The sequence below is a fragment of the Pholcus phalangioides genome, unplaced genomic scaffold (assembly GCF_987345545.1).
Source record: "Pholcus phalangioides strain wild (caught in Gottingen) unplaced genomic scaffold, Ppha-v1.0 ptg000004l_1, whole genome shotgun sequence".
Lineage (NCBI taxonomy): Eukaryota > Metazoa > Arthropoda > Arachnida > Araneae > Pholcidae > Pholcus > Pholcus phalangioides.
The window spans coordinates 13,101,630-13,114,306 of NW_028301597.1; the positions used below are offsets into that span (position 1 = coordinate 13,101,630).

Here is a 12,677-nt window from a genome sequence, read left to right on the forward strand (position 1 = left end):
ACCATCAGAATGTACCCCAAGGATATAAAATGTGGTAAAAATGAAACATTTTGGCTAATAATGAACCAGTATGATATTTTTCAAGGGAAAAAAATGATATTTAGGCAACTTTTATTTGGTTTTTTGAAAAAAACCACTTGGTTAAAACAAAACCATGGTTTAAACCAAGCAACCCTGGTCATAGACGTACGCAGAATTTTTTTGAGGGGGGAAGGGGGTTCAGATTTTTTTCCTTCTGAGGAGGGGGTTTACTTTTTTTCCCTGCAAAATAACACTATAATCTTGGCTCGGGGGGGGGGGTGCGGGTTAGAGCCCCAAACCCCCCCCCCCTTTGCGTACGTCAATGATTACAGTTTATAAAATGCATGCTTCTATAGTGATAAAAATTTCTTAGACATGTCAAGTCAAAATTCAGTACAGAAATCTAATGTGCTTCAACCTTATTCTACTTCCGGGATCCCGGGAAATGAGTTCAGATTCCAGGGAAATTCCCTGTTGAATTCTAGGTGTGGGACCGCGGAAAAACTGGATCCCAGGAGAGAAAACCTATTGGGGACTTGGGATCCACTTTTCCCTGCAATATTAGAAAATTACAGATATGTATGGGATGACAGTCAGGGCCTTCTTAAGAGCATCATGGGCCCCTGGGCCAGGTGATTTTTTCTGAGGCCCTACCCAGCAAATCCACGCAGAAAACTACAGCTTGTGCTAAGAGAACTAGTTATTAGTTCTTCCTCCAGTTATTACTAATTATATTTGTGCTAATTCACTCGTTAGTAGCTTGATTAGGGGCAGCGGTTCTCAACTGGTGCTCCGTATGCATTTTCCAGGACTCTGCGACCGGTCGAGCAATATGAAATGAATAAACAAAATACGATAAATCAATTAAAATGAAAGGCCCACAGGGCTCCGTGAGTGAAAAAAAAATTTAAGAACCGCTGGGTTAGGGTGTCTTCGTGTATATTTTTTAACGAATGTTCTATATATCATTTGTTTTATGTACTATGATTCTTGTGTAATTTAATGTTCAACTGAAATTGTCACCAAATTATTGAAGCATCTCATGGAAAAAAAATCTCCAGCGTGGTTTCGTTAACCTCTTGGCAGGACTGTCATTTGGAGGGGGGGGGGGGGCATTGCCCCTCCCGGCTTTTGAAAATACACTAAAAATGGTATATATACATATACACACACACACACACATTGAGTACATATGCTTTGCCCCCCGTCGTTCTCGTTGGTACGTTACGTCGTTTTAAAAGCCGTCCGTTGAACAACGTTCTAAAGGGGTTTCGATCTTTTTTGCTTTGAATTAATTATCATCTACTCTACAATATAAAATCCCAAACTCGAAAAGGGCCTGTTTCAGCAACAGAAATTAGTGACGATTTTATGTAACGAAAATCTGTTACGTTTTTGGGTTACGGAAGTCTGTTACAATTTTGGTTCAAGTTTTCATTTAACTCTTGCATATCGGGACCAACTCTTGCATATCCCCCATCGGGACTAATTTATGTGTATGTACCGAGAGGCTCCCACTTCCTACAGTAGGGACCCCCTAGGATGGGAGAGATAGCGGGCCCCAACCCAGCTTTTCACGGGTCCCTCTGTGGTTAATTTATAGTGTGAAAAATCAAAAAGTGATAAGAATCGTTCCAGCTCCTGTCAGCCCTGCCGTGGGGGTCATGCCGACATTGTATAATATACATAAATCACCGGTGCTCCCAACATACGGGGTCTTGGTACATTGCACATGTACCTTCATGGGGAAGTTAAAAAGGTTTAATTTCCCGAGGCCCTTGATGGACCTCATTGTTTTCTTGCTGCTTTGAAACTGAAAAATTTCTGATAGCGGAAGCTGAAGATATTTCCAGTCTGGAATTCGGTCCGGAGTGATTGCGTGGGGCGCTGGATTTTATTCCTTGGTAAAATGAATACAAATGAATATTTGCCATGGCCCTCACAGGGGTATACCCGATAAGCTTCCGAGTCGGGGACCCTGTTTCATTTTGGGGGCCCTGGTTGAATCTTATTCTTTTCTGGGTCCGGCGTATTTTTTTGGGGGCGATGGGTTTTATTCGTTGGTAAAATTAATACAAATGAAAATTTTTTGTGGCACTCGCAGCTGTGGACGTCGGAAAAGCTTCGAGGTCGGCAACCAGGGCCGTCATTTCAACTTTTTCCGGGGGGGGGGGGGGGGGAGCAAAGAACATATACTGAATGTATGTATATATATAACCCCCCCACCATGACGAGCCTGTCGGGGGCCGATGTGGAAATTGATAGGTTTCATTTTGGGGGCCATGGATGAATATCATTATTTTCCATGGAATTTCGCAACAGCGGAAGCCTGAGATGAATCCAGTCTGGGTCCCTCACTAAAATTTAGCGAATTGGAGTCTGGGGACCCTCGAGGAGAAGTTTTTCGGGGTTACTTGATGAATCACATTTGTTTTTTGTTGCTTTATCTTAAAATTTGCTCCTTCAGTAAGCTGATGCTTTCACGTGTCCCTTTCCATATCACGCTGATGAAATGGGACGACATAAACAAGATATGTTGGGAAAGGAAGGGGGGATTGGCAGCCAAAGCGGCAGGGAGGCAGAGCCCCCCTTGTATTAAGATATTCTTATACACGGTGCATGTCATTTTACTTGCGAACCAGTAAATTCAGACTCGTAAATACAGCAAAATAACAGGTGCTTGAGTTAAAAAAAATCTCATCTCTGTTGTACTTTCAATTGTCTATTGTGTGCCAATACAACAGCTGTTTTATCAGACTTCTTAAAACTGGCTATTCTTCTAGTACCCACATAGGTACAACAGATAAGTGTGAACAAAATGACCATGGTGCAACAAAAATAAATCCAAAATGAAAGAAAGAGAACTAGTGAACGCTTTTTCTCAGAAAAGGAACGTTTATTGTATCAAATAAATACCGAGCCAAGTTGGCAAACCCTTTTTTTTTGTCTAAATGGTTGATGCAAAGATGGAATGTCCTGTTTTTTCTCCTTTGTGATGTTACTAATAGTTTTCTTTGTTAAGATTCGCGATCCCCAAAAAAAGTTGACGAATGTAAACTTCCTGGAACATGTGCAGAAATCTCTCTTGTGATAAGATTATCTGCCTTAGGCAGAGATGAACTTGGAAGTCTGGGGGACACAGTATTGCTGTGGGGGCAAGGTGGTGATGATATCTATACACATATACATTCGACTAGTCGACTTAACCTTTGACGTTGGGGGGGGGCACGCGCGCAGTGCACCCCATGCCACGTCCCCATATCTCCACCCATGTGATCTGCTATTTTTTAAATTAATTCAGTCATTTCCTTGGATTCCATGCCATTTTTAACAAAAATAAAAAAATACCAAACTATTACTCGATTCTCGAGTAAAATGACTTCCCCTCATTCAGTTTTTCACTCGATATAATCAGATAACTCAATTTTTTTTTAAATAAAGTATTTCAACATTGACTATTGTTCATTTTAAGGCATATTTCTAGAAATTTTTAAACTCATATTTTTGCAGTATAAATGAGTTTTCTTTTTTTAGTATATTTTTCATTTGACTTATTTCTGAATTCCGAAATGGACGACTTTTTCTTTTTTTCCCCTCTGTGTATTTTCTCTTTAGGGAAATTTCCGTACTTTAAATACATATATAAATAAATATATAGATATATTTTAATTATATGTATATTTTTCAATAACCCCCCCCCCCCCTACATATTCTGAGCCTTTAGGGCAGGCATATTAACGCATTTTTAAGGCACATATTTTTATATTTTATGCATTTTTCGGCATTATAATACGAGTGTTTTTGCTTCTTTTTTTGATTTGTTGGAACATTCCAATTCATTTTTTATCTCTTTCAAATGCATATTTTTTTTTTCAATTTTGCGTGCATTTTTCATTTTTGATGCCATAATTTGGGATTATTCGACGATGGTTTCAATTTTTTGCATATATAAATCCTTTCCAAAAAAATTAGAACACCCAGAAATTTACGAGAGCAGTTCATGAAATATTTAAGTTAGAAAGCGCAGTTCAAGGTTGTAGCGCAAGTACAGTTGTAATTTGCATTTTCCTTTTCTATCATGATCATATCCTATGAGCTTTCATATCTTGAGCATATCGGTGGCAAAAAAAATTCATAAAGTAGATTAAATGAGTCGTAAAATAACAAATTAATATTTTCCTCTTTGTTTCAAAAAATTGGAACACTCCGAAAGCTGTTTGAGAAAATTAGAACATTTGGCTTAAAACCTATTACTGTATTACATGAATATTTTCATGCAAATTTACATCAACTTGATCAAATAAGTGTTTCATGTCTTTCCTTGTTATGTATGCAAACCTACAATCATTCAATGTTTGCAATACGGGTAGAAAAACGGGAAATTTCTGAAAAACGCAGAATTACGCATGTATTTGCTAAGACTGTGTGGGGGGGGGGGGGAACGCGTGCTGATATCGTACGAATACATTGTACTGTGGCTATCTTTGGTCTTGGCCATGGATTTTATGCATCAAGACATTCAATTTATTCTGGTCTGTGCCGGACACTCATCGAGCCTCAGCTATAAATCCCATCTTTGCTATCGGCTCTCCGATAGCGGTTTGCGATTGATCAGTTTTTATTAATTTATTTATTTTATCTCGCGTCCGCAATCTCTTGATAAGATTAGTATCAGGTACAATCATCAGATATCACGAAACCATCGAAATATCGATGAGGTTTGATACACATTGGCGAATTCTTGATACTATCTGCGTTTTTCATCTTCAAACGAAGTCTTCAGTGGAAACAAAAAATAGGAGGCCAATGGATTAGAAGGCATTTCTGGATGGAGGTGTGAACGTTAGGCTCTCTACCTTTTGATTCCAGAAGTTGAAGACGTATGGTATGGGGAAATAAATTTCATTTTCCATCGTGATTTTGACTCTTTCTAAGCTATTACTGCAACAAGTCACATAGGTGGAAAGATGAAAATGTAAATTACAACCATACCCTTAATTTGAGCTTTCCAACTTGCTCTTTATGATCTGCTCTCGTAAATTTCTAGGGTGTTCTAATTTTTTGAAAAAGATCAGGTATTTTTATTTCATGGTATATTTCGACATTTTTAAAAATGCAGATTCATCTTTATTTTCAATGCATGTTTTAGCGTCTAATCCGGGCTCTAGTTACAACTTTCTTTCACGTTTTGAATTCCAGAGACTTTATTTACTTCGAGTATTTGTGTATTTAAACTTTTTCTCAGTATGTTACTTGTGTGTTTTCATGTTTTTTTTTTTTTTTGTTAGATGATTTAATGCACCAAATTTATATATCTCAGAGAGAATTCTTTTATTATATTCCGATGCAAATGACTGTATATCTAATATGCGTATTCAATCTCACTAAACCTACGCTCATTTTTGAAATTAGCTCCATGATCATAAGATATCATGAAAAAAAGAAATGAATATTCAAAAAGAATGTGAGTAAAGCATTGGGAAGCAGTTTTATACCCGAAAGTTTTAAAGAAAGTTTTGATAAATTAATTATTTAATGATGTTCCAAGGTTAAGAAGTAGCTGTAGTTTTGCTCGAATAGATTTGTATCAACTGACAAATATCAGTTGTTACAATGCCTTGCCTCGAATAGTAGTAATTCCAACAACACCGATTTAATCAACGCACATTATTTACGAAAAAACTGATTTTTAAAAATAATTCACATTTTAGGTGAACCTCAAAATCGCGAGAACATACTTCAACACTTGCAAATTTAAAAAATACAATTAAAATATTAAGGGGCATATATATAGAATGCTTCGAGATTCAGAATATTTAGAGTGTTCAATTTGAAAATATTGGGACATTTTTAAATACCTAGTGGATGGATTAGTAATTTCTTTTTAGTATGCTCTGACATTTCGTTACTAAGTTAATCATATCAATATTTCACAAGCGAAAGCAAGTAAATTTTATTGCCTGTTAAAGCTAATCTATATTGATTATAGTTATATTGATTAGAGTTATTTACCATAGAATGCTGAGCATCTACACGCTACAATAATTTCGTTTAAAATTTTGAGTATATCCCACCTTTTTTTTTATGTGTTTTCTATTTAGTTCGGAAAATAGAAAAACTTTGGAGAATGAAAGGAGAAAGTACATTTCTGGGAAGAAAGGGTCAATCACCGGGCGTTACCAGCCTGTCACTTCGGTTCAGCCCCCTCTCGACTGCTTATCATACATGCCAATTATCCATTGTCACATACTGGGGGGGAAAGCATTCTAGAATCACGTGACCCTGTGGTCATTTTGAAAAGATTGTGAAAATAAGTAGCTTTTTTTAAAGAGGTTTTGTGTTCGACCCTGAGCCGTCGATAGGGTTAATTCTATTCTGTCGCTTTGGTTGTCACCTCACGAAAAGAATTTCTGGCTACGGCACCTGATAATGTGGTTATAAAAGTGATAATTTTTTTCTTGTCAGTTTCTAAATCCTTAATTTTAGGTTCTAATTTTTTTCCTTTATTTATAAATGATTTTTTCTTGATGGCTATTTTAAAATTTTTGCTTGCCTATTTTATTTTAATCAAAATTTTATAGGTTTAAAATTACTATCCTGAAGCCTTACATTTCAATTCTTAAATGAGTGAACAATAGTATGAGTATTCAATGAGTATTCAATGAGTATTCAATTTGAAGGAGCTTATCAGAGCCATTGCCAGAAATTCTTTCGGAAGAGGTTTGAAGTGACAGAACAATAGATTTTTCTTTGCCTTTTTCTAACATGTTGGAGGCAAAACTGGACCTCCCAGTTCCCCTGTCACCATGGCCTTGCAGCTGCTGTCTTTTGCCGACTGCTATCCATGCACAGAAAAGCATGCATCCAAACCCAATTGGTGACAAGTATCTTTCTTGCACAGCAGGTGACACACCCACCCCTAGATTGGTGTCATGGAATATTTGAACTCAGTAACTGTATTGCAATGCTACAAAGTAAAAAGAGTGCCGCTGATCAGTATGGGATTAGTGACTGTTGCTCATATATCCTGCCTATTTTCTTGGAAATATTTGGTGACTGTATAGCAAAAAAACCTATATTACTGTAGTTGAAAACATGTTCATTTATTTTGTTTGGACTTCCCCTGCCCAGTAGCGTGCATCATTTGTAACATGAATTGTTCTCGTGCAGAGCAGAAAGAAAAATTTAGTTTTTTCCTCAAAGAAATTTCATATCGGCATTTATCAAGAAACGGGTCGCACCTCATGTAAGTTCACTTTTATATAAACAAGTTATCAGAACTTTCCTTTTTTTATGACTAACTTCGTGTTAGTGATTGTCTGCAGGCTGACTTTTTTTAACTATGTATAATCAAATTTGCCAAATGGGCAATACCAGTGGTACCCAGATTGTACATCACATTGCCCTCGGGCAGATGCATACGAAGGAATTGGGTTGTTTAAGGGGCTTCCCCCTAAGCTGATAAAAAAAAATTGGAAAAAGAAAATATTATCATAATTAAAATATCGAAAGAAATACTTTTTATATGCTATTTAAACCACTTTAAATTAATTTAAATGTTTTCTGAGGGTTGGTAAATCGAAATCTCTGAAAAAAATTCCTTATGCCCACTTTAAAAGTCGGTCCTGCATATGCCTCTGCTTTGGGGAGCTATGATGTCTATTTAAGTTGATTCGCTATCACAACTACTGCAATAGCTAACACAATCTTTTTTTTTATTGAAACAGTTCTTACGGTGTACTGTATATGTATCGTTTGTGACAAAATTTAATAAAAGTTCAATAGAAACTCAATTATCCGGGGGTGGATTATAACGGGAGACAGATTTACCCGGACACGAAAAATTTTAAACTTCACGGGAGGTAAAAGAGTGCCAAGAAAAAGAATTGTTCCTTAGATTAACGTAAGGTGTACGGTAACAACAGAGAAGAAAGAAATCTGGTGATTAGAAGGTATTATATTATTAAAGTCAGTGCCGTAGCCAGAAATGTATTTTGGGGGAAAGTGGTAGAATAATAGACAAGCATTTTATTCCCTATATATCAGCACAGAGGCGTCGACATGAAGAAAACATTAGGGGTGCTGAAAGTTGCTGGTTTTCTTTATATATACATTGGCGTACGCAAAGGGATGGAGTTTGGGGTTCTAACCCCCCCCCCTCAAGCCGAGATTATAGTGTTATTTTGCAAGAGAAAAAAAGTAACCCCCCCCCCCCCCAAGAAAAAAAAATTGATTTTATTTATTTTCCTTCTAAAATTTTTTGAAAGTATGTCTTTTAATAACCATGCAATTATACTTTTGTTGATTGTGAAATGATTTCTATCAGAAACTACGAAATTATTTTTCTTATTGATTTCGCAAATTATATAATTACTTCTTTCATTTATTCTAGAATTCATTTCATCAGAAATTTTTAATTAATTCCAAAATTGTTTCTTTCAATTCTAGAATTAATCGTTTTTCAATGACAACCATTTTCTAAAAATCATCGGCGGGTCACGACAAAAAGCTTCCAGGGTCAAATCTGGTCAAGCGTTGAAGACCCCTGGCCAAGACCCCCTGTAAGCCTGGGGTCTTCAACGAATGGCCAGATTTGGTTCTCGAAGCTTTTTGTCGTGGCCCGTCGATGTTTCCTCATGCTATAGTAATTTATAAATATAGGTTCAAAAAATTCCAAAATTCTTTGTCAAAAACTTTTTGTTCAAAATAATCTGATGGAAAAATACAGGGCTTGACAAATCCCAGGCACTAGGTCACCATGGCGACTAAGAAATTGTCTTTGACGCCTAATATTTTTATGTATGATAACTGTATTGAAGTCTGAGGACAGTACAGAATTATCCATAGTTACATCGACTTGTCTGCCAGCATGGAAGGGGTCCTGAACAAGTCAGAATACATGATTTTTGACGGATTTTGTGGGGGGGAAAATCTTGGCACTTGTATTTTGTTGACACAATTTTTTTTTTTTTTGGATTTGTCAAGCCCTGTTCATATATATGTATACACTTGTGTATTTGAGTGTATAAAAACATTAATAGGTCTACATATACTGTACGCAGGCTCGGGGACGTGTGCAGAACCAAACTTTGTTGGAGAGACCGGGGTATCCCCCCCAGAAAAAAATGTGAATCACTAACAAATACAACGCCACAACAGACAAAATGCCCAATGAGATGGCTGATAAAAAGATGCCCATAAAAAATATGGTTGTCATATATTTCAAAATTTTATTTTTCTGTAGGTGGGTGGGTTTGAACCCGTGTACCCTGAAACTCTTCCCATCTGTAACTCTGTATCTTACCAACCCACCACAACAGAACTAATAATAATATTCATAGTCTGAAACACCAGTCTGATAAATCAAATAAAATTGAAAGGCAATGTGTTATACATATAGAAATGTCTTCTCGTCAATACAAGATTCATCGAAAGACTAGTTATTTGTGGAGATGAAGATTACAAGGAAGAAAATTCATCGCTGCCCCCAACGGGGACTCGACCCCCGGTCTCTCGCTTGCCAAACGAGTGCTCTACCATCTAAGCTACGGAAGGAGATTAAGGGCGGTATTCACCGACACGGTTTAAGCTATAGTCACAATTTTTTTAATAAGAGATCGACACGGATTAGTTAAATTCAGGGTTTTAACCAATCTATGTTGATCTCTTATCCAAAAATTGTAACTACAGGTTTAAACCATATCGGTGAATACAGCCCTTAGTATTAACATCTGGAGGTGGGTGGGTTTGAACTCATGCACCCTGAACTCTTCCCATCTCTAACTCCGTATCTTACCAACCCACCACAACACCACTAAATTTTTTTGAAATTTAAAAAGAACATTTAAAAAGAATTTAAAACAAACCGAAATAAAAAGAAAATGCATATAAATGTTATATGCAACTTCTGTCAATATTTTAATTTATTAAAAAAAATACTCTAAATTTTTTGTTCACCTTGAGGCACACATCCATAGATTTACCATATTTTACTGAGACAAAAATCTTTTTCCACAAAAGTAAGTTAAATTACCAGTCATCGCTGAAATCAAATACAGATTGAGGATAAAAAACAGGACATTCTAGTTCAAAAAAGGACATATGGTCAATAGGAAATATATGTTATGACCCCGTACCGAAATGTCCCATAAACTTTGATCAACACAAATCATTTTTGACTTCCGGCATCCCTGGTCTGTAATCATGTGAAAAATCATTCCCATGCATAACAAAATTCAGGACAGTGGTAGTCAGACTATGAATATGCTCCAAGAGCAATCCAATCAGGGGTGTATGCAAAATTGACTTCTGGAGGTGGTACAAAAAGCTTATGGGGTAAGGCACAATGAAAATTTATTTTCAAGAAATTGAGTTATTAACCTTGAAATAGCACTAAATTAACTGAAATCTATTATGAAAACATTTATCAATAAGGTTATTTCTTCCAATATTTTATCAGAACAGTCATATTCTTGGGGAGCACACAAGACCCCCCTGCACATGACTCTGATCCTAATATGGGGTATAAGTGGAGGAGGAAGAGCTGGATGGAATTTTGATATGGAGGGGGGGGGGGGTTATAAGGGCTGAAAATCTGCTGATGTAATGAATGGCTCCTTCCTTATATTCTAAAAAGTAGAAAATTTTCTCGCGCACACACATGATTTCATACGAAAGTGTACCATGCACCTCATAGACATAAGCAAGATTTTCAGGGGGTCAAGTTTTTTACTGTAAGTTAACACTAATCTTGGCACAAGGAGAGGTATAACCTCAGAACCCTTCCCCCCTACATGCACCAATGATGCACCTGATCTGCAAAGCAGAAGACATCGATATGGAATAAGATACCATTGAATTTGTATCAGCAAGATCTAGCCATAGACAATGAAAACATTAAAACATGTTTTTCAGGGTCGGTGCCCCAGGCGCTGAACCAGAGGAGAGCGCCGAATTCACCCTTTAACTGCTCTTAGTACATTACACGGAGAATTAAAATGAGTGTTTATCCTGGCTGACTAAATATCTAGTTGCAGCCTTGCGTGTTGTATAGGCTATACCTCAAGAAGTATATAGTTTAAATAATGTTGTCACACTAACTTTTCAGTACTTGGTATTCAAACCAGAAAACACTAAAAAATTTGACTAATGAATTTGACTTTGTGAGACCTATCTGTAGACACCAAAAATATTAGTGTTGTTACACTTCTGAAGATAATTGTATACATTTTGATTTTTGAAAGGAGTTTTCTATACCAGCTTTTTAGAAATTTATCCGATAAGGTCTGAAAGATGAGAATCCTAGAGAATGGTGTCTATAGGTGTAAAAGATATAATTTTTATAGGTATCATTCTAGGTTTAAATCTGTATTCAAAAGAAAAGCTGCTGCCAGAAGAAAAATTATTTTTAAAGACAAGGCGAAACAAGCATATTAGAGGTTAATTTGAGGGAATGTAAGTAAGGGCAAGGTCATAACTAGGATTGTTTCCACCTGGGGCAAACACTATTTTATGATGCAACCTCCCCGCTTGAATTTTGCCACCCAGGGTAGTTCTCCCCAAATAAGGGTATTAGCATTTAGTAACTCAAATGAAAACAAGCTGATGCAAAGGGGATAGTTGACCCGGTTTGTCCCAATGTTTTATTTCATTTTAATGCGCTTACTTTTTCAAAATCGATTAAAAGCACCTCTGGTAATTGGGATCCTTCTCGACTTTTCAATTGTAATAAGTGTTACGGTCAAAGTCGAAGTGGCCGTCCGCTTAATTACATTGTCCAGAGTTATCGAGGACGCTGAACTTCGGCCAAGAACCGCAACACAAGTTAATATACAAAACATTTCAACATGAACATGTCGGTGAGCACATGCACAAAAAATATACGCATGCATAATTCACCGCTTTTTTTTTTTGCAAGCAAAAAACAAAACACACAGACTCGGATTGTAGATGACATTAGCGGAATGTGTTCATAACACATTAGACTTTTAATTTCTTTTTCCCAAGCCTACAATATACACGGAATCGTCTCGAGAAATTAAAAAAAAAGGTCAAATTAGGGAGTGAAGGGGGGACACACGGGCTCACAACAAAGAACGTGGACCATAATACGTGCAGCCGAAATTCATAAATTGACGATAACAACATATAAACGACACTTACCGCACATGTTGAGGCAGGGAGAGCTTTAAAAGACAGCACGTCAAGCAAGGAGGGCGACCCGCAAGCCTTTAAACCGGTTCAAAAAACTAGCTCGGATTAAATATCTCCGCAACTCGCTAGACACCGCGATACGTCAGTCAAAAACCTGTTCGACCACAGTTATGGTATGTTGTTTTCTGCACTATGACCACCTATTGCCACATTCTGGCGAGCGAGAATCCATCTGCCGGGAATAATATGTGTATACATATTTGCGCGTGTTCGTACGTGTATTCACCCGCGCAGGGAATATTCGAACTTTTTAAAGCTGGCGACGCTAATGAAGTTTGCTTTTTGGGAAAATGTCTCCCTCTGACGTAGGAAAACACGTTTAATAAGGTTACTTTACGGAAGAGTAGATGACATTACCTAATATTACTCAAAAAATCGTCAATGAATAAGGCAAATATCGGGAAATATTAAAAAATTCCTAATGCATTTCGACACACTATGGG

General features: G+C 37.0%; 1 protein-coding gene across 4 annotated transcripts in view; it reads right to left on the reverse strand.

Moving 5' to 3' along the window:
• The window catches only part of LOC149086558 (glutamine--fructose-6-phosphate aminotransferase [isomerizing] 2-like), a 222,453-nt gene extending 209,994 nt beyond the window's left edge, over positions 1 to 12,459 (reverse strand). For 2 of the 4 annotated variants that reach the window (XM_089256034.1, XM_089256032.1), the window contains exon 1: positions 12,184 to 12,459. In XM_089256034.1, the coding sequence (XP_089112160.1) occupies positions 12,184 to 12,190 (7 nt within the window). In that variant the 5' untranslated portion in view covers positions 12,191 to 12,459. The remainder of the gene's footprint in view (positions 1 to 12,183) is intronic. The other 2 variants (XM_089256033.1, XM_089256031.1) reach the window with 1 other exon arrangement.
• Between the last annotated feature and the right edge of the window lie 218 nt (positions 12,460 to 12,677).